Consider the following 26259-nt stretch of genomic DNA (forward strand, 5'->3'; position numbering starts at 1 on the left):
GGCAAGAGGTTGTATAAATGTAGACATGAGGAGGAAAATTGTATGCAGAAGGCTTTGAGATCAGAATTTTCTTGCACTTAAAGAATTTCATGTCTATATCTTTACTAGCATGTGACTCTGGTATGCAGTTGTTTGTTTGGAGTAAGTTTTTCATGACTGTATCCATCAGTGGTGCAGAGGTGAGATTCTTTACCTGAAAGTTCCTGCTCGCTGCAGCTTTAGACCATGACTCCTACTCAGGTCTTTACTCGAGTCTTCTTTGTTCAGTCTCTTGAATCATTTCTAACTCACTAACGAGTTTCAGGTATTTCTCTGTAAAACATACAAACAGGGCATAAAGTGTAGGGTTATGTTTTTTCTTGAAATGTAATTTAAGGCAGGTCCTTTTAAGCAGAGCCGTTCAATCTAACAAACCTCTGCAGAGAAACTGTGTGTGCGCGCGTCTGGTGTTATGGCTCGATCGATACGGGACTCATTAAATAAAGAAAGGCTAATGGAAGCCATCACTCTGAGCTGTCCATCTCTCTGTCCCCGACCCTTGACTTGCTTTTCATTTTGTGCCGCTCCGCTCATGTTAATCTCCTCCTGAGTCTTTTCATCTCTACCCATCCCATCAATCCTGGGACTCTTGTCTTTTGTGTTCCTACTTTTCCGTCTACGTCTGCCTTTATTTCTTCTTCATCTCTTTGTCACCCTCCAGTTTCACATTGTTCTGCTTTCCTATGCAAGAAACAATAATTAGTTTGTTTTTAAAAGTGTGAGGAAAAAGAGATGGCTGCAGAACTTGAGTGATATAAAGCCGCACTAAGCAGTGCAGGCAGCTATCAAGCTGCATGTTTAATGCAATAGTTTGTAATCTTGCTGAGTCAGCAGAAAGTAGGGAAATCTCTCACAGTGAGCCCACGGTGCTGTGAGGCACAAGTTACCACTGTGATGATGACAAATTAACTCTGTGATTTATTTAAAAGTGCCCTGTTGAGTTTTTATTGCAAGCAAACATGTCATTCTTTGTTTCCCATCAAAAAGCAACCAGTTTGCTGGCTGGACATTATAAATGTTTTCTTCACTTCTTCTAGAAATATTTTTTCAGCTTTTATTCATGCAGGGCGTCTTCAGCTGTGTGCTGAAGAGTATAAAGCTCATGCAAATCTCATGTCTTTCCTTTGATTATTATGTGTTTTCTCATATAAAGGATGCGATAACAAAACAAGAAACATGCAGTGAGGCCAGTGATTGACAACTGCACACATTTTAAAAGTGCTTAAACAGAGGAAGAGTGCTTCTTTACGTCTCTGATTAATGAGCAGCGATTTTCTGCAAGATCTTCCAACAGCTGACGGCACTGTGTGCATCACACAATGTCACATGAACTCTGACACATTGTTTCATTTATATTTGCAAATTATATAATAAGATATTAATATTTGGTGTTCCTGTATCAATACAATATTGGCATGCAAAATATCACAATGCAGTGCAGTGTGAGTGACTTTCCGGTGCTTGGGCGGAGCCTACTGGTGGCAGCTGTTCTCAGGTGGGCTCATGAAAGACATCACACAGATGTAGTGTTATTATGAAGCGGGCGCCGTGAAGACTGTTTAACGGCTAATCACGCAAAATATGACATTTGGCTTCTCACTAGAAGCTTCTGCATTAGCTCAGATTTCCATGACTTACACATATCCGGTGTGACAACAGTTAAGTGTCATCAATGAGTAAAAGGTAAATGAGTCAAACACAATGAGGCATCTTCTTTATTGTCTTTAACATTAGATTAGCTCGTGTTGTCCTGAAACTACACGCAGCTCTTTAAGGCAGACAGACTGACATTTTCAGTTAGCACAGTGCGAGTGTCTGATGCTACCTGAGTTCAAACAGCAGTGCTCTCAGCTCGCCAGACTAAAAGGCTAAACATCAGTGTTCAGCGTCACTCTTCACTCCAGAGGATCCCAGGGAAAGCATGTCTTATGTGAGCGTTATCTTGTTTCCACAGACGATCACCAAAGTGCTCCTGCAGTACTCTGCTCTGCTGGCCAAGAGCTTTCCCTCCTACTGTGAGAAGGAGAAGATAGTGAGTACTGCTGCGTCACCACTCTGCTACCACAACACCTCCCTCAGGGCTCATCTCTGATTTGGAGGGAGACACTTTGAAAGCTAGTAAACTCTCTTTGGAGTGGATTAATATTTCAGTGGTTGCTACTTACTCATCTAACTTCAGTCTTTAATCTTCCTGTCATCACCCTTTTATCTTGCTAATCTACTTTCATTTTATATTCTTGACTTTTCCTCTTTTTTAAAATTCATCATTTATGTTTGGTCTGCTTACAAACGCTGCCTCCCTGATTTATCTTCCTCCAGCCGTGCGTGCTGATGAACAACATCCAGCAGATGAGAGTCCTTTTGGAGAAGATGTTTGAGTCCATGGGAGCAAAACAGGTGAGCATTAACAGGTGTATGCACACGCACCAAACCCTAAAGTTTGTAAGCCATCTGCCAGGCAGACACTGATTTCAGTCACTTAAAAGGTCAAAATGCTGATTTAAAGACTTTTCCATGAAGTACATGACTGAAAAATGCCAGAAAAAAACACTTTTTTCTGTTCAGAAGTGTGAATGTGAAAAATGGTAAATGGATTTGGTTCTTCTATAGCGCTTTTCTGCTCTAGCTGAGCACTCAAAGCGCTTTATACAACATGCCTCATTCAAACAAACACTTTTTTCTATGCTTAAGTATTTTCTCTCTAACATTCGCACCCTGATGGATGCGTCACAGAGCAACCTTGGGTTAGTATCTCACCCGAGGATATTTGGCATGCAGAGTGGAGCGGCCAGGGATCACCAATGTTCCAATTAGTAGATGACCTGCTCTATCTCCTGAGCTACAACACCTGTGCAGAACAGAGTGTGTTACAAACGTAGGTTGACCGAACAGACAAAGGGGAACCTTCACTTTACAAACTTAAATTAGGTGCACACTGCAGTCGAATGTTGTCAGCATTCCAGTTCCAGTCATACTCAAAAAGCACATAGGACGAAGGTTTAAAAATCTATCACTGATGCACTGAAAGCTCTACGAGCCACAAAGAAATCCATTTTGTCTGTTGGTGTGTTGAAGTCCACTGCTGGACCTATTTGGGACACCTCCCCATCCTCCAGGTATGACCTGATGTCTATAATGAACCTATTTGGTATGTATTTGGGTTCATCAGTCACCACAAGGAGAAGCAGCAGAGCCGAACCTTCTGTGGATGCAGGAATCTTTCCTTCTGCTGAGCCTGTGATTGTAGTTTCAAGGTGTAAAAAATACAAAGGTGCAAAAGCTGCAGCAAGTGTGAGCCTGCATGTATATAATCACAGATTTAAGAAAGCGAGAGTTAAGTGTGTGTCTTTTTTCCTGCAGTTAACAGCTGAGGAGGAGATGGTATGTCTCAGTGGGTTTTTGTTTTTGCTTTGCTTCCCTGTGGCTCCACCTCCACCCAAAACGATCTGTTGAGTACAGTAAAACCCACTCCACACCTCTTTCCTGTCATCAAACCTTTTTCCACCTTGCAGTGCGTGTGTGTCTGTTTTTAGATTGATCCCAATTTACTCATAAACAAGAGCTAGAGCTTCCTCTCCTTCTTCCTAGACTCCCAGTTTTCACTCCTCAAAATAAACTCCAGCTGATATAAATGATGTAGATGTGTGTTTTTAAAAAAACAAAACGTTCTCTTCGTGGTGTTTTTTCTCTCGAAAGCTTGAGAATGAGGAGGAACCCGATGAGTGTGACGAGGAGGTGGGTCGACTTCTTTTTGACTGGTTTGATTTGTTTCTGTTCCCCTGTTGTGTCTGACTGCCGTCGTTGTCGTTGCCTTTTTCTGTGAAAGTCCAAATATTTGCTGTGACAATTATTTTTAGTTTTTTGATGGGAACAACACAGTTTAAATCAATGGAGTTTACAGCTGTTGCTCATTTTTAACAGTTGATGGCTCTAGTCAGGCTTTTATATGAACAAATAATATACATAATAAACAAACACTTTAAATACACTTACATATTAAATAAAACGATAAATTAAATGGGAAACGTTTAGCCGGATGAACTATAGACAAGCAAAAATCCCAAACTGACAGTTATAGTTCATTATCCATGTCCTTACTAAACCATAGCGGAGGATTATTTCCTGGTGAGATCGTTCCTTTGTGGGTTTGTCGTTTTCTTCTTTCATATATTTTATGCACTTTCTTTTTATTTCCTTATGATATTTGGACCAGGCTGTCTCTGACAACGAAGGCGGCGATAACATGGTGGGTAGGCCACAACAGCAGATATAAAACACTCCTGAAATCTACTTTAGTCTGTTTTTATTATTATAAAATGTTACTTGTGTTTTTAAATGACCGCATTTGTGTGGGTTTGATCCTTTTTGCTAACAGTCAGAGGAGACCAAGGTGAGATAAGGATTCTAGGTCACAGCCAATATTTCATATAGCTTCCTCAAATGTCCTTTTGTTTCTCTCATTTGTCTCATTTGACCGAGTTTTCTTATGTTTCTATTTTAATTTGTCGATGGCAACGTCAGTCTGGCTGCTCAGACTCTGAGGGATCTGAGGTAAGGAGGAGAATATCACACTCTTCCTCAGAGCTGCGATGATATTAAAGTAGAAATCTGTGTGAGATAAAAACGGGAGATTTGACTGCTGTTAACACAATCATCACATTCAGTTCTGACGAAGTAGACTCAATCGCTGAAACTGCAGTCGGCAGTTTGTTGTCATGCAGAATCAATGTGACGGGAGACAAAAACACAGTTTCAGAACAAGCTCGGGTGTAATATTTGAAAGGTGCGAACGCACAGACTGTATATAAAAGACGGATGGAGTCGTCATCTGAAAAGCCTTTAAATTCCTAAAACTGCCGCTCTGTATATTGACCAGCAGGGGGCGACTCATCTCGATACAATGCACTTGATCTCTGACCCCAGTAAAGCCTTGATGATTTTAGTCTCTGTCAGTATTTCCTATATTACCATGTATACAGTCAAATACACTCACGCCCATTTCATTAGGTACACTTTGCTAGTACTGGGTTGGACCCTGTTTGGCCTTCAGACCTGCTTCAGTGTTATCCAGATTCAACAAGGGGCTGAAAGCATTACTCAGATTTTTGTCCTTAATGATCCATAATTTGGTCTCCGATTCCACCACAGCCCAAAGGTGCACTGAGATCTGGTGACTGTGGAAGGCCATTCACAGAGAACTAATTTCACGTTCAAGTAACCGGTTTGAGATGATTTGAGCTTTGTGATGTGGTATGTTTCCCTGCTGGAAGCCACCACGGTGGACATGAACGCCCAAATTATGAGCTCACCATCCAAATATAGCAACCATCCAAATGAGACACATCAGACCAACCAACACTATTCTTCTGTTGACCACTGTTGAGGAGTCCGTGTGTCCTGTAGCATCACTTTCCTGTTCTTAGCTGACAGGAGTGGACAGCGTGGTCTGCTGCTGCAGGTTCAACATGTGCCCCTATGCTCTTCTGTATACCTTGGTTGTAATGAGTGGCTGTTTGAGTTAGTGTTCAATTTCAGTCTGCTCAAACCAGTCTGGCTTTTCTCCTCTGACCTCAACAAGGCCTGTGTGCTGTCAACAACCATGCCACAGTCAGCTTTCTTTCAGACTTTGATGCTCAGTTTGAGCTTCAGCAGGTTGTCTTGACCACGCCCACATCCCTAATTGCACTGAGTTACTGCCATGTGATTGGCCGATCCGAGGCTTGTCTTAACAGGTGTACCTAAAAATGCAACCAGTGAGTGCAGGCAGTATAGCCAGCTGGTTTTATGGCTTAACCGCTCGCATGAGATTCAGTGTCCTCAGGATCTCAGATCCACTCCTAGTTTATCACTCTGACTACAAAATAAAATATTTGTTAAAAAACAACCAAATTCCTGAAAACATGATTCTGGCAGCTCCATCTTTTATATACAGTCTTCTGTAGTTTTTAATCTGTCAGAAAATTGTGCTTCTTCCTAAATACTTGTGATAAATCCCTCCGCAGACGTGATGCCAAAATATTCATTAAAGCCTTTGATACCACATGCTGGCAAAGCTCTTTACACATTTACAGCCGTGTCCTAATGCAGACTCCTTCCTCTCCCCTCCAGTGAGTACATAATAGACCAGACAGTGGGCTGCCAGATAATTGAATTTGATGGAGTATAAACATGTTGTATTTAGCCGCCACTAAATGGTTTGCTGAAATGACTTTGATAGTCAGCTCAGTGTGTGTTTTGTGTATGTGTCCATGTCTGAGGGAGCTGTTTTCTTTGTGGCACAGGGTAGCGTGTCAGAGGTGAGGGAAGGCTGGATAAAGTCTGTCTCGGCTGATATCTTCAGTGTCCCAACCTCAGTCAGCCGGCAGTGTGTCTGCAGGGCAGCATGCTGCATCATTATATTAAGATTTAGGTCGAGGATGTAAAAACAGTTCAAATCCAATGATGTTTATATTCGTTTTATGACTTTTTGATTCTTGGATCACCCAACCTTAAATTTCCTTCCTTATGAAAAAGGAACATTTTTCTGATAGCTCATACTCGTTATAATGATAAAACCTTCCTTTTCCTTTCCTATTCATCCTCTCCTGACTCCTCCTGCTCACTCTTAGGCTGACAACCGAGAGAAGGAGAAAAAGGTCAGTTTGTGCATAATGACCGTGTGTTTATGTTGGAAATCAGGCCTTTGTGTTTTATAAACTCCTTCACTCATCAAAAAAAAAAAAGTTCCACCTGTTAAAATCAAGTATCATTTGGCTACGATTCCCTGCAAATTTCCTCGTCTGCTGCTCCTACTAGGTTTGTTTTTTTCATTGTGCCCCTGAGTTTCCTTTTCGACCACTTCCATGCGCATGTTTGTGTGGTGAGTCTCCGACACCAAAGCAAAGACTCTTCAATATGATTTTATTTTGGGGAAGAGAAAGAATATGTAGGGAACAAGATCTGACTAGTATGGCAGGTAGTGAGAGAACTCGACCAACCTTTTCAGTTTACTGTGAGTGGTCACACGTTTGCATAGTAAAGGTGTATTTACACTGACTGTTCTAACTCGGATACCTCAGGAGGTTATAGTAGACAGTTTGACCCCGTGTGACAAACAACATGGTGCACAGCCCCGTGGAAGTCATATTTCTGGTCACACGCTTCACCTGCTGCAAAGCCTTCAGGCTCTTATACTGAAAACTTCATTTTAGTCTCTGAGTTGTAGCTGGAGACCCGACTGACTTCTCACAACACAAATTCTGGGTTCATTTTAATTGAAATACATGTGAAATCACAGGCGCACTTGCAAGTGGTCAGAACAGGACTTCCGGGAAGTGATTCAAACTTAGGAGAGCTGAAAGCATTTCATAGAAGTGACACTGAAGGAGCTCTAATCATGGCCAAGTGTAACGTTTTGATAGTTTTATGTTAAAAGGTGGACAACCAAACTCCAAATGAGAGTCAGGGGAAAGTGTTTCAGAGCTTAAAGCCCTACGCAAGAAAATTCACCAACATCAGCCCAGGAAGAATAATCCAGTTTCCAATCCTTTAACTTTAGCTTTCCACCCAGACGTCTGCCAGTGTCTGTATCCAACTCTTGATTCTAATTCAGGAAAATCAGTTGGATCTTAGTTTGTCTCCTAAAACAGTCTTGCTGCCTTTAGTGTTTTGCACTGATGTTCTTTAAGATATTGCCTGCAGCAGTTTAGATACAGATTTTGTGCAAAAACAATCAAATATTTATTCCAGCAAAATCACAAGTGAAACTGGGTGTTAGATTGGCACAGAATTAAGTCATTAACAGATGTATGTCAATCACACCATAGATGCTCCCTCACATCTGTGCCTGTTTCTCTGCATTAGTCTCTTGGTGGCAATGCATTAAGTGCCTCTTTCCACCAGATGTCTATTTTTTTCCATCGAGCAGCACTAAAAAGATGCTGTGGGAAAAGCGCGGGGTGCTACACGACTCCTGCTATTAAAGCCGACAAGATTGAAAATCTGGAGTGGGAAGTGAAAACTTGAGATATTTTAAACCAGTACTAAAAATGAAAATGCAGAGCTCTCATGGGGCAACACGGCGTGCCTTCCCTTTTCAAAACAAGGCGACAGCACACTGAAATGTATAAAACATTTGTTCAGCAATGATATACCATTAATTGTCATTTTCCCCGAGCTGACGCTTCAATAGTTTTGTGGAGAGAGAGCAACTTTGTACTGGAAGTAGACGTTTTAGTTTGCGGCTGTGTTGTCTTTAAAGCAGCTGTTTACCCTCTGTGCTCCTGTAGGATGAGTCCTCAGCCTATGATGACAGTGAGGAGGAGCAGGAGAAGGTTTGGCTCCATGTCCAGTGTTTCCATAACTGACCTCTCCTCTCCTGCTGACAGACATCACTGACTCAAATTATTACACATGGTTAACTAATGCTGCAGTCACACTCGGGAAACTGCTGGACAACCAAAATGATTACAACTTGTGTTATAAACTCTTATTACCTCAGAAATTGTTGCTGTAACGATGGGGATCTGGTCTGAAACAGACAGTTTGTGCTCATCAGTGCAGACAGACTGATTGCAATGTGCTGTCAGTCTGTCTGTGTTTATAAATCAGATGTTTTTAGTCACTGATTTGTTTCCCTAGTTTTTCTATAAGGGGGTTGCCATCCTGTTTTTACTCTTGTGTGACTGAACCATAAGCCTTCCAGTTAGTTTACCATTCCTGTGTGTAAGAGTTAATGTTTATGTCTGAGCGGGTATACATATGATCCACGTATGTATACATACAAGTACATCCTTGTGCACCATTCACTTTTTGTCTCCCCCGGCCTTTTTTGTTTTCTGTTGTTTTAATTTTAAATATATTTTTATTGCTTTTTGTTCTAAAGCTGGGCAAAGAGAAGGTGAGCCATAACAAGAACCACACGACAGTTCAGTTTCTTTGTATTTCATTAACATTTGTCTTATTTGTCTTTTCTTTTGTTTTCACACCTCTCTAGTCTGAGTCCAAGAAGGAAAAGGTGTGTTTTCAACTAAACTGTGTTCATGTTTTTTGTTTTTTAAAGCACTTTGTCTTTGTGCTCATTTGTGATTATGCAGCCTAAATTGTTATTGTATATAAAAAAAATAAGTTACAAAAGGCTTTAAAAAACAACCTGCCAAACAAGATATTTTGAGATATGAAGAGAAAAAACTGAGAACTGAAAGTAAATACTTGACCTTCATTTAGAAACATAAACACACAAGTTAATGCTGCTTCAGAGCAGACATATTTAAAAAATAACTGCAAAATAAAAAGATGTTGTAAACCTTTTAATTTGCAGCATTTCCATATCACTGCTGTCTTGTTTTTCTCGCCAAAATCCCAAATTGTATAATTTATCTTCACTTCCACCTTAAAAACCGGTTTTGAGTGGTGTTTGTTTACTCTTTTATATTTAGGAGAGATGCTTTACACAGAACTGGAGTCAGTGGCCTTAAAAGTCTGTACCTTGGTCCCTGAAAGATTAGCTGAAGGGAGCTGCAGGAGGTCAGAATGGCCGTCAGCACCCCACTGTGAAGCTACTGACTGTACATAATTAGCTGATCAAAGAAAACAAACTACAGAAGAAAAAAAAACATACCTGTCCTGAAACTCCCACATTTGTGGAAGACAAAGACCACGGTGGCTAACACGAGTGGTAAATCAGCCCGGTCTCATGGCAGTTTATGAAATGGTCACGTTCATGTACACTAATATAAAGGTTTGGTTAATGAATTTTATATGTCTCAGTGAGCTCTTCTTTAACAACTCCATATTAAAATTCATTTAAATAAATGTGCATTTAAAAAAAGCACATTTAGATAATGCTCTTTTGGCCGTGGCATTAAAATGATACAGTGCGTTAAAGGGTGTTACAGGTGCATAAATGCTAAAAACAGGACATTGTAACCTGTGGCTAGATGGTTGCCAGGCAACCTGATGGCCTCATGATACACTATGCATAATTCAGTTTTTGTGTATATAATTTAAGTGTTACTGTAGTAAAATAAAAATGATGCAATGGTTAGTAAGGTATGATGGGTGCATAAATACTACATTTAGGTCATATTAACCCACTGCTACACAGTTACTAGGCAACATGTTGACATCAGATCTGATATAGATAAGAACCTTCATGGGCCTAAAATGTACCAGCATGGCAAGTCACACACATATATACAAACGTATTTATCCACATTTATAAAGCCATTTTTATTCTTGACTCAGCTAAAGTAGCATTTCATGATTCAGAGCTCAACATAATTCTTATTTATCTTACTGTGACCTGTAGTGATGTTTACTCGGCTCCCTTTATGCCATCTTTCTAGCCACTCTCACTGACATCAGTTGGAAGCCTGGTCATTTGACCAGCACTTATACCTCCGTCGTTATATGAAAACTGTTCCAAACCTAACCAATTAGCTGTGATGCCAAAACTAACCAATGGAAGCATAAAAGTAAAACAAGTGAAAGACTAAAATAAAGTTACTGTTGGCATTTAAACCTCAATCGTCTGAAAGAAATCCTGCAGCTTGCAGAACCTCCATACCCTGTCCCTGATTAAATGGGTTGAGTTGTTCTTTCAAACTGGAAGCGCTGGTATGAGATCATTTTTTGCCTCCAAAAGAAAAGAAAGGAAAAATGTGTCCACAAACACGAATCAGTAGACAAAACTTTGTGACCATTACATGAACTGCTGTTAGACTGTAATATACGAATGGACTTAGTTTTAGTTGTTCCTCATCAGTAAGAAGTTTCTGGACAGTGCACAGGTCCCAGTACACACCAGTGGGGTCCAATTATGTGCCATGAAGGTCCAAGAGTCTGCAGGCTTCCCTTTCAACTCCTTCCACATTACCACACCTTCGAGCACAGAGGGAGCATGTAATTATTGAAATGATTTCATGTTTATGAGGAGAGACTGCAGACACTTCAGAGCTCTAGACTTTTAAGTGTGTTCAAATCTCAGGGGGCTAGCTATCTGCGTACACGGTGTTAATGATCCTAAAATGATCAAAGGGGTTGAAATTATGATAATGACAGGGTCTATCTGAAGGTAGCTGAAGGTTTTAATCCTGTGTGAGCTCATGCATAATACTGTGGAAACACCTTGTGCCTTTAAAATTTCGGGGCTCGTTTTAACTCTTCAGCTTAGAAGAGTCTGGACATAAAACTGTGAATCGGCAAAAGTCCAGCTGGGAGGGTTTTACCTGTAGGCAGCAATCAGCTTCATAAATATGTGAGTCTGCCTGGAGAAGTGAGAGCCTTACTGAGAAGATGAATCTAATAAAATGTAAAAACAAGTGTTTTTTGCATGGTTAGTGTGTGAATTTAAGCATTAGCTCACTCACAAATGTGTATCCTTGCAGGCTGAAAAGACAGACAAAGAGAAGCAGGTTGGTTCGTTTGTAATATCACTCGTCGCCCTTCATCTCCACTTTGTGCTATGTGAACATTTCAGATTTACATTACTGAAAATACTACAATCGAAGTTCAGATTTTAAAAAATAATTCACTTAAAAGAGAGATTAATGGTGTCGACTTTCTTTTCCTAATTTCTTTTCTCATCTTTGCCCAAAGGACGACTCCAAGAGCAAAGAGGTGGGTGTTTAAAACACAGCTTATGTCTTTGGCTCAACCAGTGCAGTGAGTACAGGGATTTGTAAGACCTGGAAGTCTTCCAGGGCTTTATACTATTCAAAAAGAGTGGCAGTGCTGATGATTCTTTAGCCTGCTTTGTTTACATGGCATGGATGCTGGTTTTCCGGCCCACTTTGTACTTAACATCAGTCAGGATGACACGCCAGGCATGTTTGAGGCTACTGCTCACCCAGTTATTGGACCTAAAATTGAGGATAAATTGGTTAAAGTGCAGCTACCCAGCAGAAGAACAGCAGGAATCGAGCCATTAAACAAACAACAGAGAATCAACATCAAATCAACACGTTTGAACTCTAGCTCTGCCTCCTGGGTCTTTTTAAGCCTAATGAATATTCATTTAGCTAATTCAGAGAGCATTTTGAGTTGTCCTCAATTTAAAAGGACGTGTGTCAATATAAGGAACCACTTTCACAAATTCATATCTGGCTGATGTTTGTTTTTAATGGTTGGAAGGGCGGTCTGAGACAGCTGTAGCCTACATTAGCTGTTTATGCTGTACAAGTCCAGAACTGCAAACGCATCTTACAAAATTAGGTGTGTGTGTGTGTGTAACAGCCTATATTTGACAGTGTTTGGCTGTTAGATTTGTGTTTGTGCAGGATACCAAATGAAAAGAAAAAAGGAGAAAAGTTTGTCTGATGTTTTTTGCTTTTTTCCTAATAGACAAAGGAGGAAGTAAACAAGGTTTGTTTATCCAGCCGTCCTCTTTCCCCTGTAGACCTCTGTCCTCTGCTGCCCCTCCAAAATGCCTCGCCTGACTTTAAAATCGTAGCTAATATGCATCCCTGCCTCATAGTTATCCCAACGTGCAACATTTATTCTGCGGGTAGTGACAGCAGAATCGAGCTTGCTGTTGTGAAGGATCGGCAGACACTTCCAGAGCGAATAAATATTTTATGCTTTTTTTTTATATATATATATTTCAGGGGGTTTTATGTATTTTGAATTCACTGGCCAAAAAAAGCAGCAGTGCTACAGAGTATGTGTGAAATTTTAGGCTTTAAGTGGACATTATGAAGAACAAAATGACCATATCTTAATATACACATGCAAAACATGTATTGCCAATTCAGAGTTACCAATTGACCTAACCTCTCTACCTGGATAGATAAGCAAAACTGTTTGTTCTATTTAAAAAAAAGGCAAGAAACTGTTGAACAATGCCAAGCTGAATGGGAGGGTGCTCACCTGAACTCATCTAATTTCATAATGGAAGCTCTGATTCATCGTGAGTGTGATGGTGTGCAGAGGGTTCCTCATGTCTGAGGAATTACAACACTGCAAACATAGAAATACGAGTACAAACATAGAAGTGCAGTCACACTTCATATAATCATATACAGTGGGGCAAAAAAGTATTTAGTCAGCCACCGATTGTGCAAGTTCCCCCACCTAAAATGATGACAGAGGTCAGTAATTTGCACCAGAGGTACACTTCAACTGTGAGAGACAGAATGTGAAAAAAAAATCCATGAATCCACATGGTAGGATTTGTAAAGAATTTATTCGTAAATTAGGGTGGAGAATAAGTATTTGGTCACCTCAAACAAGGAAAATCTCTGGCTCTCACAGACCTGTAACGTCTTCTGTAAGAAGCTTTTCTGTCCCCCACTCGTTACCTGTATGAATGGCACCTGTTTGAACTCATCATCTGTATAAAAGACACCTGTCCACAGCCTCAAACAGTCAGACTCCAAACTCCGCCATGGCCAAGACCAAAGAGCTTTCGAAGGACACCAGGAAAAGTATTGTAGACCTGCACCAGACTGGGAAGAGTGAATCTACAATAGGCAAGCAGCTTGGTGTGAAAAAATCAACTGTGGGAGCAATCATCAGAAAATGGAAGACATACAAGACCACTGATAATCTCCCACGATCTGGGGCTCCACGCAAGATCTCATCCCGTGGGGTCAAAATGATCATGAGAACGGTGAGCAAAGATCCCAGAACCACACGGGGGGACCTGGTGAATGACCTGCAGAGAGCTGGGACCAAAGTAACAAAGGTCACCATCAGTAACACACTACAACGGCAGGGAATCAAATCCCGCAGTGCCAGACGTGTTCCGCTGCTGAAGCCAGTGCATGTCCAGGCCCGTCTGAAGTTTGCCAGAGAGCACATGGATGATACAGCAGAGGATTGGGAGAATGTCATGTGGTCAGATGAAACCAAAGTAGAACTTTTTGGTATAAACTCAACTCGTCGTGTTTGGAGGAAGAAGAATACTGAGTTGCATCCCAAGTACACCATACCTACTGTGAAGCATGGGGGTGGAAACATCATGCTATGGGGCTGTTTTTCTGCCAAGGGGACAGGACGACTGATCCGTGTTAAGGACAGAATGAATGGGGCCATGTATCGTGAGATTTTGAGCCAAAACCTCCTTCCATCAGTGAGAACTTTGAAGATGAAACGAGGCTGGGTCTTCCAACATGACAATGATCCAAAACACACCGCCCGGGCAACAAAGGAGTGGCTCCGTAAGAAGCATTTGAAAGTCCTGGAGTGGCCTAGCCAGTCTCCAGACCTCAACCCCATAGAAAATCTGTGGCGGGAGTTGAAAGTCCGTGTTGCTCGGCGACAGCCCCAAAACATCACTGCTCTCGAGAAGATCTGCATGGAGGAATGGGCCAAAATACCAGCTACTGTGTGTGCAAACCTGGTAAAGACCTATAGTAAACGTTTGACCTCTGTTATTGCCAACAAAGGTTATGTTACAAAGTATTGAGTTGTATTTTTGTTATTGACCAAATACTTATTTTCCACCCTGATTTACGAATAAATTCTTTACAAATCCTACCATGTGGATTCATGGATTTTTTTTTCACATTCTGTCTCTCACAGTTGAAGTGTACCTCTGGTGCAAATTACTGACCTCTGTCATCATTTTAGGTGGGGGAACTTGCACAATCGGTGGCTGACTAAATACTTTTTTGCCCCACTGTGTGTGTGTGTGTGTGTATATATATATATATATATATATATATATATATATATATATAGATAGATAGATCTATTTAGATAGATATGAAATGTGTCTTCTACATTAGAAATGCATGATGTGCTCAAAGTACAATAAAGAGATGTGACAAAGATTGGTCTATTTAATTTTATTTACTACTTAGATATCTGTAAGTCAAAGCTGTAGCTCAGGAAGTAAGGCAGGTTGTCTGCTTTACTCTAAGCTGTCGTCAGTGCATCCGTCATTGTGTGTGTGTGTGTGTGTGTGTGTGATGGTTAGAAAGTGCTTAAATGCCTCGAATATTAAATGTAGTGCCTTGTAATAAAAAGCGCTTTGAGTGCTCAGTTAGATTAGAAAGGTGCTATATATTTACCAGTCTATTTCATTTGTAGCATCTCCCATTTGACGTGGCTTTATTCTACAGTTTCTGTTTATTAAAACAAATTTACGGAGCGTGCTACAATAACAGAGGATGAAAAACATTTTGTGTGCTCTCTTCTACCTCCTGGGTATCTTGAAATTTTGGGAGCCTTTTTACAAAACTAAGAGCACTGATTGGCCTCCCTGTAACGACACTTTGCATGTGAATTATGGCTACTTTGTGTATTTGAATTCGACAATATTCTTCAGATTTTGTCAGGTAACATATAGCAGCTGTTGTTTGTCTAAGTGCATAGTATGTATATGTTTTCTGTGGTGCTTCAAATAAACACTGGGAGGCTTAAGGCCTCACTCGCAGTATGCTAATATCGGATATCATTGATTATGTGAGTTGCCAAAAAAAGAAAGCACTGAGCAGCGTACCTTAGCAGACAGCAGTGAAACATTGGACTCCTACCTTCAATGTCAGTGTCCTCTTTTGCGTCCCTTGTAGCATCCCAATAAACCAGAGGCAATAAAGTAAAAGCTTTTATTAAAATCACCCACTCATCCTTACCCAATCCACTTGACATTACAAAAGCCCACCCAAAATAAACCCTATTTTTACCTGCTATGATAATAATAATAATGAGGTAAAAACACAGCCCTGTGTTTGTGTACTTTGTGTTTTAAATCTCCTGCACATTATTGTGTGATTATTCTCTTTACTTTTTTGTAATTTTCCTTTTCATTTTGCCTTTCTGTCTATCTGGCAAGACTGAAGCTACCACTGCGACCAAGAAGGTACGGCTGGGTGTGAGAGAAGGATCAGAGTCTGACAAACACATAGTGCCTGTAAAGGACACCTCTAATTGGAGGCTGTGATTCTATAGACAGGAGTGTTTCTGTGAGTGTGTGTGTGTGTGTGTGTGTGTACCTGTTTAGACATCTTTGGGGGGCCCACCAATTGTGGGGACCAACAGTCATTTGTGAGGACAAAAGTGCCTGTCCTCATGGGTTTGAAGCCATTTTTGAGACTCAAAATGTGGTTTTAGTGTCAGGGTTGGGTTATGGTTAGGTTTAGGGTAAAGTTGAGGGTTAGGAATGTATTTTTCATGGTTTAGGTAAATGGCTAGGGACAGCATTATGTCAGTTAGAGGTCCCCACAAGACATGAATACCTGACTTGTGTGTGTGTGTGTGTGTGTGTGTGTTCAAGCTTACAGGTGCTTTTCTAACCTGAAAGCTGTCCTCATAGTCACTTTCTTTCTCCTCCCAAAGTTCACATGAATTATACTTAGAGAATTGAGGATTTGTAGATGACACCAACACATGATGAACAGTGCTGTTGGGTTTGTAAAGAAGGTAAATGCGAAATGTAATGTAAAAGCACAGCATGTCATTCTTAGCAGTTAGTTGAACACACAAAATTTGGCAGGAAACTTGAGAATAATATTGATTTTTTTTCTTTTCTTTTAAGCTAATGATGGTAGCACTCTGCAGAGGGTTAAGTGTGTAAATAAGAGACGAGCACAGCTTCTAGGTCTGATAAATGAAAGCCAGTGTTGTTCTAATGACCCGAACAAATAAGTGTGTTTGCATAGATGTCTGTAAAAATTACTTGATGCTGGCTTGATCTGTGGCCTATTCAGTTTGAGTTACTATAGCATGATGTTCACTGGGTAAATTGTGAATTACAGTAAGAAACATAAACCATAAAGCAGGATATGCTTTGCTACCTTGTTAATGAGTGCAGAGTACAGTGAGCTTGTGATTTGTATTTATATACCACATATAAACGCTATTATCTACTATTCCAGTTTCAGTCATTACACGTTCTCCGTTTATTATACTGCCTAATAATATTACAAAGGATTGTTGATGTCGTGGAGTTTTCAAGGACATCTCAAATGTGCACGGTCACTTACAAATTTCTGTCAGAATGTTTATGTTCAACACTTTAGCGTTCACGCCCACGCCGCGGTGCATTTGCGTTTTGGATTCAGACCAGAACAGATTTATTCTGAAAGGCCTGAGTTTGCAGTCCAACCTTTCACTTCACTCACTGCAACATTTCTCAATTAAAATGCAAAACGCTAAAACACTGTCACTTGAAAGTCGTGACCCTCCTTTAGTCCAATTATATGTTCTGGCAGTGTGCCCAATGTCTTCTAGCTAATAACACAGTTCCACAGTTATTGATGGCACACTTTCTGCAAAGATGGGATGCCTTATCTTGTAGTCGTCTAGCCACTTGACTGGTGTAACACGCGGTGAATGCTTGAGGTCCAGCATACTAATGGGCTTAAACCTTCAGGTTGTATTTTAGTTTTATTGAAGGACTGTTACCAGGCTTCTCAAGGCCAGTTTATCTTGCAGGCTCAGTCTCGGCGTTTTTGTCGAAACGAAACAGTCGATTGTTGCTGAGGGTTTGTAGCCTTGTGCGTCCACAGTTATTCAATCACTCTGCCTAATGAGACCTTTGCTTTGCTATGTTGAAATTTATGTCATGTCACCAAACTCCCATAAGATTTATTGGTGTTTAATTTGTCCCACCCCGATGGTCTCGACAGAAGAGAGATGTGTCAATTCAAAACCTGGTCTGGACACGCCCACACAGTCCACACACGCCACACAGGTCTAACCAGGGTGCCCAGATGTGTGATGTGCAGCAGCACATGTTGTGCTTTGTGGGTTTTTTGGTAGTTTTCGAGCAGGGAGTTGCATATTTACGTTTTCTGTGGCATTTGGGTTGGAGTTAAGGGTCATTTTTTGCATGAATGATCACACGATCTTTTAATTTTACATGTGTGCAAATTGAAAACATGGCACACGTTAGATACAGATGTTAGTTACATACTTGCAGAAGCTGAAAAGAGAACATAGAAAACATAAAATATTAAAGGAGTTCCACTTTTCGAAAGCACGGACCTCTGTTAAAGTCAAGCTGCTCCTCCGACTGTGCGCGCACTGGTTTCTGTGTTCGAGGCAAAACAGTAAAAATCTATTTTATTTTTCAAATTAAATCATGGCTGCTTTACCTACAGGGCGCAACTGAAACCCAGAAATGTGCAGCGCTCGTATTTCAGTGAGTCCATTAAAAGAGAGGTTAGCCTGGTCATTTAAAATCATTTAATATAAAGCTGCTGTGTTTGCAGCTTCCTTATTTCTGCTCGAAACGTCAGCCATCAGGTTTATTATCGTCTGTTTTGTTCACAACACTTTTATCCTCACAAAGTTGACTCATGGGAAGCCTTATGAAAAACAGGTGACAGCTTCCTGCTAAGAAAAGGTGAAATAGTTTTTACTACAGACTTCAAACTTCAGAGGTGTATTTATATATTCTCTACTCTTAAGGAAGTGGCGTGCACTCTACAGCTCGAAGTGTCCTTTTCACGCTGGTAAATAGCTTTTAAGAGGCATAAAAGGAGTCATCATCCGTATCGCCCATTACATATGTGATTTCTTTACAACTCGGCCTTTCCAATGTGCATTTTAGTCAGCATTTACTTCCTGTTTGCCTACCTATCAAACTGCAAATACGCCCAAACTGTAAGTCGCTGTGTGACTCACGCGCTCGCAGTCATCAGTGTCTAACCTACCGTGAAAGAAATGTGGTGTTACACGCAGCTCGTCATCTTTTCAGCACGCTTCCTGCAGTAGAGCTCGTGCACGCGTTTTGTACGACTTCTGCCTTTTCGTCTAACTCCACAGTCTGGTTCATACATATTTACTGAGCCTGGCTCACAGGTTGTAACAATGTCATGGATTATTGGATTCATTTACATTTTTCTAATTTCAATCTTATCATTTGTTTATAAATTTATGACTCAATAAATGTAAATGATTTCTGAATGTACTTTATATTTTCTATGCATACATGTAGCATATATGTATATTAAGGTTATTGCGGCTTTAGTGATCCAGCCCGCTCGAGATCAAACTGGGCTCCTTCTAGTTCGTTAAATGAAAACGAGTTTGACAGCCGTGCTGCAGAAGCACAGGATACTCGGCCGCGAAGCTGCATCCGATTCATGCTTGAGGTTTTTGCAGTCTATCGAGCAGACTGTGGAACTGCTAATAAAAGTTTGAAATAACCTGTGAACACCTCCTCTTCCTCTTCCCTTCTGCTCCTGCTCTTTTATGTGTGCTGCAGCTGGATACTGAGGCGGCTGACATCCTGAATGATCTGCAGGTGAAGCTCAGCACCGTCCTGGACAATTTCAGCACCATGTTTGCTAAGAGGTAAAAATGCTCATTTCCTGGTGTCTTAATCAAGCCAACTAAAAGCCCAAGCCAAGCTTATCCTGATAGAGCTGGAACCTAACACACACACACACACACACACACACACACACACACACACACACACACACACACACACACTTGAATGACTGAGCATTCACCGCCTTTGCAGAAGTCTTTTTCCTCTAAGTTTGCCTCGGTCTCTGCCTCCAGTTTCCAGACTCGCATTAACGGCTGCATGCGTCAGATGGCTGAGATTCTCTACCAGATGAAAGGCCCCCCCAACCACAGCACCGCTGAGGCAGACGCTGACACCATGCTGAGGCCCCTCATGGAGTTTCTGGATGGGAAGTAAGTAGCTAATGTTGTAAAGTAGATTATATCAGAGTACACCACCAGAGTGACTGTCCTAACTTGAATGTACTCTTGAAGTTTTAAGTCATTAATTTCATGGATTAAATGAAACGTGTATTTCCATTAACCCAAATGATTTTTTACGTTCTGCGAGTTAAAATCGATCCAGCTTGGCGGTACCGCAGTGCTCATAGGTAGAAACTTCCGAGACATTTTTTTTTTTTACCTTAATATTTTATGGCTGCAAGCTGCTATAACTCATATGTGTGTTTTTTGTCTCATTATTTATTGGTACAGAGTGTGCTGTTTGGAATATCATATGAACAGTATTGCAGTACGGGGGAAACATAGATTCAAAATATGAGTATGCAAAGTGATGAGACAGAGCAAAGGCTCCAGCTGAAGGTTCAAGATAGTGACTGAAGTCACCGGAGACACTTGTGTTGGTGGAGCAGTGTAAACAGATGGCTGATGGAGTCAGGACGACCCAGATGAGGTGGAGATGGAAAGGACGAGCGCTGCACAATAAGCAGCCTTAAACACAGAGACATCTCACAATGAATTTAAAGATCAGGGAGTCACTGGCTTGAAGGGCAGATAGATTACTGGGTAAGACTGGTGACATTCAAATTTTGAATGAGGGGAATTTGAATTGGTTAAAGCTCCAGCAACACTTGTAGTATATAAAACAACTTGACCATCAACCAGCGTGTGTTTGTGTCAGGTTGTGGCCTTCATCGAAGTCGTCGTGTGACAAATTACAGACAGCATTTTAAAGTACAAACGTATGGAGTAACAGGAGGGGCCTGTTGGTAACAAAGGGGCTTGTCCTACAGTGTCTTTAAGCTGAACAGCGTCTGTACCTTACAGTATAAAGAGCCTTAAGGCGACAACTGTTGTGTTTTGGCACTTTTAATCCACTTTTAATCCACTACAAGAGCTTATTAAAAAGAAGTTGATGTAAAACATGTACACAGTAGAAAAGATAGACCTAGCTGCATTCTTTTAGTGGCCACCAGGGGGCAATACCTGTGGATTTAAGTAGAAGTCTGGGAGAACAGCTGGCTGTGAGGTCTTGTAAACACCTTCCTGATGACTTGAAGGTCTCACTCATTTCAGAATAAAACATTATAGGTTAAGAAAGGAGGATTATCCACCGTTTGCTCGTTGGCTTATGACTGAAAACAGATGAGTCGTTAAAAAATGACCATGCACCCCAAATCCCAAAACTCACTACAATATGCTCCAGTCCCTCAGAGACCCTCAACTGGACAAAGTGGTAGAAAGTCGATGGAAACAGAAAAGTTAAAATGCTTCTGTGTTCATCCTGAGAGAATTATCATCACTACCTCTGATCAAATGAGCTGAATTCTTTACTCTGTTTCATCTGCTCGCCTGAACTGCTACAGGACTCAGAGCCTTTAGTTGCTCCAGGCCTTGGAGGACACTTCCACCAGATCTCCAGACCATCAACTTTCTATTTTTAAATTGCGCCTCAAAGTCCATCTGTTTAGAACTACACACCTCTCAATATAACATGGTTATTAATGATATACCTTATTATTATTATTATTATTATTATTAAATAAAACAAGGAGAGATTTAACAGAAACCCAGCATCATAACATCTTAATATGTTTCATCTTTTTGCGTCACCTGATCAGGCCGTATCTTTGCTTCCATAGCAATCAAATTATTTCGATGAATGAGGCCTCAGCTATGAGACAGAGCGTGCTGTACAATCACAACAAAAAGATTTTTTTTTAGCAACATTGATATTTGCTTCTTATCTGTTTCACTGGAATATCTGGATTTTTTATTTTCATTTTGAAAAAGCCAGATGTATCCTTTGTCATCATGTTCGTGTTAGTTTTTCTTCGTTAGGGTTTATTTGTGTTTGTGTCAGTCTTTTGTGCAGCACACGGGCACAGAGTGACACGGTCCCTCACATTTTTCCGTGTTTGCTTGTAATCCAGTCTCAGTATTTTTGCTGACATCTGTGAGAAGACGGTGCTGAAGAGGATCTTAAAGGATCTGTGGAAGATCGTCCTGAGCAGCCTGGAGAAGACCATCGTGCTGCCTCAGAGCAATGACAGCTTGGTGAGCACATTAACCAGCACAACTGAGTGGCCATCAAAAGTCCAGCGTTTACATACTCATGAGATTACTCTGGGGACAGTAAAGGAGATGGAAAACACACACACACAAGGACACATTTATGAAAGGACAACCATCTAGGACAGTTTGTCCCAATTTGTATTGATTTCTCTTTTAAAACTTTTTTGGTAATATGTCTGAGACAGAGTTGTTTCTTGCTGGGGGTCAAATCTAACCAAATTTAGAGATAGTTGTATTTATTATGTTTTTCTGTCTTCTCAGCATCATACTAATTTTCCTAAATGTACTAAATTAGTTTACAAAAATAATTTTTTACAGAAAAAAACAAAGTAAATAGAGTTTACAGCTAGCTTATACATGACCATCTTTAAGTGTGATGCAGTGTGCTGCAGATCCAGCCCTGTGTTGCCATCTAGTGTCCGACATCAGCATTTTTACAAAACGACTGCTGCTGTTAGATTTCTTTAATGTTGCAGTAATAATGAAAAAATGAAGGTTATTAAGATTTCATATATTCCGCCTCTCTGTCTTTCTCTCTGCAGGGAGCTCAGCTCCTCACAGCAGCTAAAGGACTTTCTAACCTCAAGGTAACACACGTAGACTGTCGATAAAGGGCGTAGCTGCCTTTATGTTTCATTGTAAATTCTTATTACAGTTCAATAATAACCCTGCAGTTTGAATCGTAGGTAAAGTCAGTAAACCTGCACAAGTCGCAGTACATTCAAATCCATTTTACCACCTTCACAGCTCATAACTGCAAACTTCCAGACTTTCTTTAATAGTTAGCTGTAGTTATTATCCAGCATCAGGACTTACTGATGTGTGCTGTGTGCTCATGATCTGGTTTTGTGTATCTGTGATGTATAACTTCTCTGACTTCTGTAGGGAGGAGGTGAAGCCAAAACCCTGACGCCCAAGCAGTGCATAATTATTGATGCAAGCCTCGAGTCAATCAAGGTAGGTGAACGCCTACATCTCTTTTACAGCTTCATTTTTCCGTCTCGCTGCCGTATTTGAAGTGCCTGGATGAGCTTAGAGTTTAGAAGAAAATTGTATTACTCTTCAATACTCTTCAGTATTGAGATGTTCCTCTAAAGTGAGCATTTCCTCACTTCCACCTTGCCACTTCCTTTCCTTTCAGCAATATTTCCACGCAGGAGGAAATGGGCTGAAGAAGGCGTTCGTCGAGAAAAGTCCTGAACTGGCATCGCTGCGTTACGCCCTCTCCCTCTACTCCCAGAGCACCGATGCTCTCATCAAGACCTTTGTCACCACACAGCACTCCCAAGGTGATCGCACACACACAAAGTTCACTCGCTGCACGCACAGTGTGGATGATTTTTGTCTTCTCTGTGGTTCAAACCGAGCTAAAATGTTCCTTAAACTTTTCTCCCCCTCCCTGTCCTCTCAGTGCATGATGGGATGGGCATCAGAATCACCGCCAATGAGAAGATCAGACCTGATAGGGGTAAGTCTTTGATACAAGAAGAACTCGCTAAACTCCGAGTAAAATAGACCCCAGGAGGTGGAGTGCTCCTCACCATGAATCAACACAGAAACAGAACCAACACCTTCACACTCGTGTAGAGCTGGAGCCCCTCGCAGCTCACAGTTAATATTAAAGAGGAAAATAATGAGAAAAGTTTGGAGAATTTTGGAAATGTTGCTATCACAGCGATGAGCTTTAATGAAAGGTCCTTTTGCACCCTTGAAACAAAGCGCATGCCTCCTCTCCTCCTCCCTGTATTTGACTGGACTTTGGTGATTCGCTGTTGTTGATGGTGTAACATTTCTGCCACCCAACTCTCCATTATCAGCTTGTGTGGAGATTAAATTAACAAGCTTGCCCAAAGCAGAAATAAAGAAATGAAAATGGGTCACTGAAGCCGCCATAAGAAGTGAATTACACAGTGAGTGAAGTTTAAAGATGTGTTTAATCGCGTTAGTGTGTGATACCGCTCCGGCTGTGTCGTGCAGGTTCGGGGGTCGATAAGCCGATCGGAGAGGCCTTGCTGCAGATCGACATGCTGCTCGGCAAAGAGCGCAAGGTCAACGTCAAAGGTGAGACGCACGCATACAGATGTGTTTAAATCACAACAACAGACCTCGTCTCCACACGGAGCAGATCTGTTCAAACATTTGAATTTAAACTTATAGCGAGGAGCAAATTTTGACCAAATCAAGTAAACTTGGGGTGAACTCGAAATGCTTTCTTATATCTTCAGTAGTTTCTTATCATTTTTTACTCTTGTGTTTGTAAATCTACATGCGTCACCCCCACTGCTTTGTGTTTGTCTCTCTTGTCCTTTATCTGCTCACCCTCTCTCTCATCTCCCCTCCAGTCATCGCGGTGAACGACATGAAGTGGCAGACGTCTGGGATGTTTCGGCCTTTCGTCGACGTCTCCATGGTCGGTCCATTCCTGGCTGACAAGAAGCGCAAGTTCACCACAAAATCCAAGAACAACAGCTGGACGGCTAAATTCAACGAGGCTTTCCAGTTGTGAGTTGGAAATCTGAAGCGCCAGCAAGTAAGATTGTTGAGTGGGTTGAGATACCGCAGATGGTTAATTGTTTCCTCTGCTCGCAGCGTCCTGGGTAAAGAATCCCCGGACTGCTACGAGCTGCAGGTGACGGTGAAGGATTACTGCTTTGGACGGGCGGACCGGGTGGTCGGCGTGGCCGTCGTTCAGCTGCGCGACGTGGCCGACCGCAAGAGCTGCGTGTGCTGGTGTCCTCTCGGGCCACGCGTTCACACCGACGAGACGGGCATGACGGTGATGCGTATCCTGTCCCAGCGTCCTGCTGACGAGGTGGCCAAAGAGTTTGTCAAGCTGAAATCGGAAACTCGCCCCGCGGAGGAAGGCAGATGAGCCGAAACGGGCTTTACTGAAAGCGAGGTTTAGAAGCGCGGCTTTGTCTGTGAGCAGCGTTTCACCTTCATCCTTAACTAACGGAGACCCTTCTGACTGATGACGTACGAGTTTATCATAGTTGGAATAAGAAAAATGGATTTGTTAAAAAGGGCAAATTTTGAGGAAGAGATCGTCTCTCAAAATGTAAAAAAAAGACTTTTCATAGCACCAGTTTGCGATACCAGTCCTGTCAATGGATTTTATATCAGACGATGACTTTAGAGAGAATCACCGATCCAACCAACCCTACGAGAAAGCTCTCAGCAACGACAGAGACAAAACAAAAGTCTAAACAGGAAGAAACTTCTGAAAACGTTCTCAGGAACGGCAGCTGTGATCGTTTCAGGTGAAGGGAAGCTCAGCATAGCATCTATCCAGTTAACTTTGCTTTTTTTTGTGGTGTCATTTCATAATTTAATATTTTAGTGAGTTAATCTGGATAAAATCATTCTGACTTTCAAAAACCACCGAGATACTTGACCGCGCGACACATTTTAAAACTAGACCTGATCAGTAACCTCTGAAGTTTAGCAGCAGGACGACAGCTCAAACACTCCCCTTTCACTCATGCGTCTATAAACGACCTCCCTCTGTTTTTTCATGACTCCAGGGGCCCCTGCTGACCCTCAGTGAGGCCGACGCCACTGTAGGCCTAAGTCTTTGCTCACCCTCCATAAACTTTGTCTAAATGTGTTTCAGGGTGTAGTCCTTGCTGGTGAATTGACTGTCTGTTGACTGTGAGTATCACTGAGATTACACGAGCTCATATTCTTCTATAATGTTTGAGCCTTTGAGGCCTTTAAACTCTTTACAGACACCGTGTGTGTGGAACAACCTCTGGATCCAAAACCTAATGTCATGAAAACACACTACAGTGAACAAATGCTTTATTTGATTTGTTGCAGAAAGCCGAAACTTTTAAGACTGATACACAATTTAGTCGTAGACGGAGTTGTAACTGTAACGCACATATGTTTATTAACACAACTTAAGAAAGGACTAGTCGTCACACAGTAGTCAGGCTATGCATTATCCACAGAGTGAGCGTCACATATTTGCAGCCAAATTTAACAGTGTGAAATATTGTGATACAGCGTCAGATCCTGATGATTTGCAGGTAATTAAACAGGAAATGCCTCAGACGTGTTTTTCCCTTTGATGTTAGCTTCAGACTGATCTATAGAACCTGCAGGAGCACTAATACGGGCTGTGGTTTGATTTTGTAGCAAGTTTTTATGGATTGCGTTGCCTTAAAATAAGCAGATGAGTTAGCTAACGAAGCTAGCCTGCTTTAAGAGACTTGAAATATGACAACACTGACTTGTAAATTAAAAGAAAAGAAAAGATGTTATTCAGAAGCAAAAACTCTGACTGACTGCTGGGCCGTTGGGTGTTTGAGGTTTTGATCTAATGCTAATTTGTGATGGTGACAAAATGCTGTGAATGGAAACAACAGCTGAAAAACCCTTTTAAGTGTTACGTAGCGTGAACACGAATATAGGACCAAACATGATCATTCCATTTCGTTTACTTTAACAGTTTTTACAAACTAGGACAGATAGAATCAGCCGCCGCAGCCTCGCCGCGCGTGCACCGTCACATATTTGACC

General features: G+C 41.3%; 1 protein-coding gene across 1 annotated transcript in view; it reads left to right on the top strand.

Moving 5' to 3' along the window:
* unc13ba (unc-13 homolog Ba (C. elegans)) overlaps window positions 1-25817 on the top strand; it is a 200716-nt gene extending 174899 nt beyond the window's left edge. Inside the window, exons 32-56 of the mRNA XM_085295557.1 lie at window positions 1994-2071; window positions 2359-2436; window positions 3400-3420; window positions 3736-3774; window positions 4253-4285; window positions 4415-4429; window positions 4561-4590; window positions 6648-6674; window positions 8307-8351; window positions 8903-8917; window positions 9014-9034; window positions 11406-11432; window positions 11617-11637; window positions 12361-12381; window positions 15797-15823; window positions 19175-19263; window positions 19477-19614; window positions 21594-21717; window positions 22278-22322; window positions 22621-22692; window positions 22877-23024; window positions 23147-23203; window positions 23713-23796; window positions 24078-24237; window positions 24325-25817. Coding sequence (XP_085151683.1) covers window positions 1994-2071; window positions 2359-2436; window positions 3400-3420; window positions 3736-3774; window positions 4253-4285; window positions 4415-4429; window positions 4561-4590; window positions 6648-6674; window positions 8307-8351; window positions 8903-8917; window positions 9014-9034; window positions 11406-11432; window positions 11617-11637; window positions 12361-12381; window positions 15797-15823; window positions 19175-19263; window positions 19477-19614; window positions 21594-21717; window positions 22278-22322; window positions 22621-22692; window positions 22877-23024; window positions 23147-23203; window positions 23713-23796; window positions 24078-24237; window positions 24325-24607 — 1698 coding nt within the window. The 3' untranslated portion in view covers window positions 24608-25817. The remainder of the gene's footprint in view (window positions 1-1993; window positions 2072-2358; window positions 2437-3399; window positions 3421-3735; window positions 3775-4252; window positions 4286-4414; window positions 4430-4560; window positions 4591-6647; window positions 6675-8306; window positions 8352-8902; window positions 8918-9013; window positions 9035-11405; window positions 11433-11616; window positions 11638-12360; window positions 12382-15796; window positions 15824-19174; window positions 19264-19476; window positions 19615-21593; window positions 21718-22277; window positions 22323-22620; window positions 22693-22876; window positions 23025-23146; window positions 23204-23712; window positions 23797-24077; window positions 24238-24324) is intronic.
* The last annotated feature ends 442 nt before the right edge of the window (window positions 25818-26259 follow it).

This window comes from Mchenga conophoros, linkage group LG12 (assembly GCF_057382185.1).
Source record: "Mchenga conophoros isolate Kocher_MC1m ecotype Shallow Benthic linkage group LG12, M_conophoros_male_GT1.1, whole genome shotgun sequence".
NCBI classification, from domain to species: domain Eukaryota; kingdom Metazoa; phylum Chordata; class Actinopteri; order Cichliformes; family Cichlidae; genus Mchenga; species Mchenga conophoros.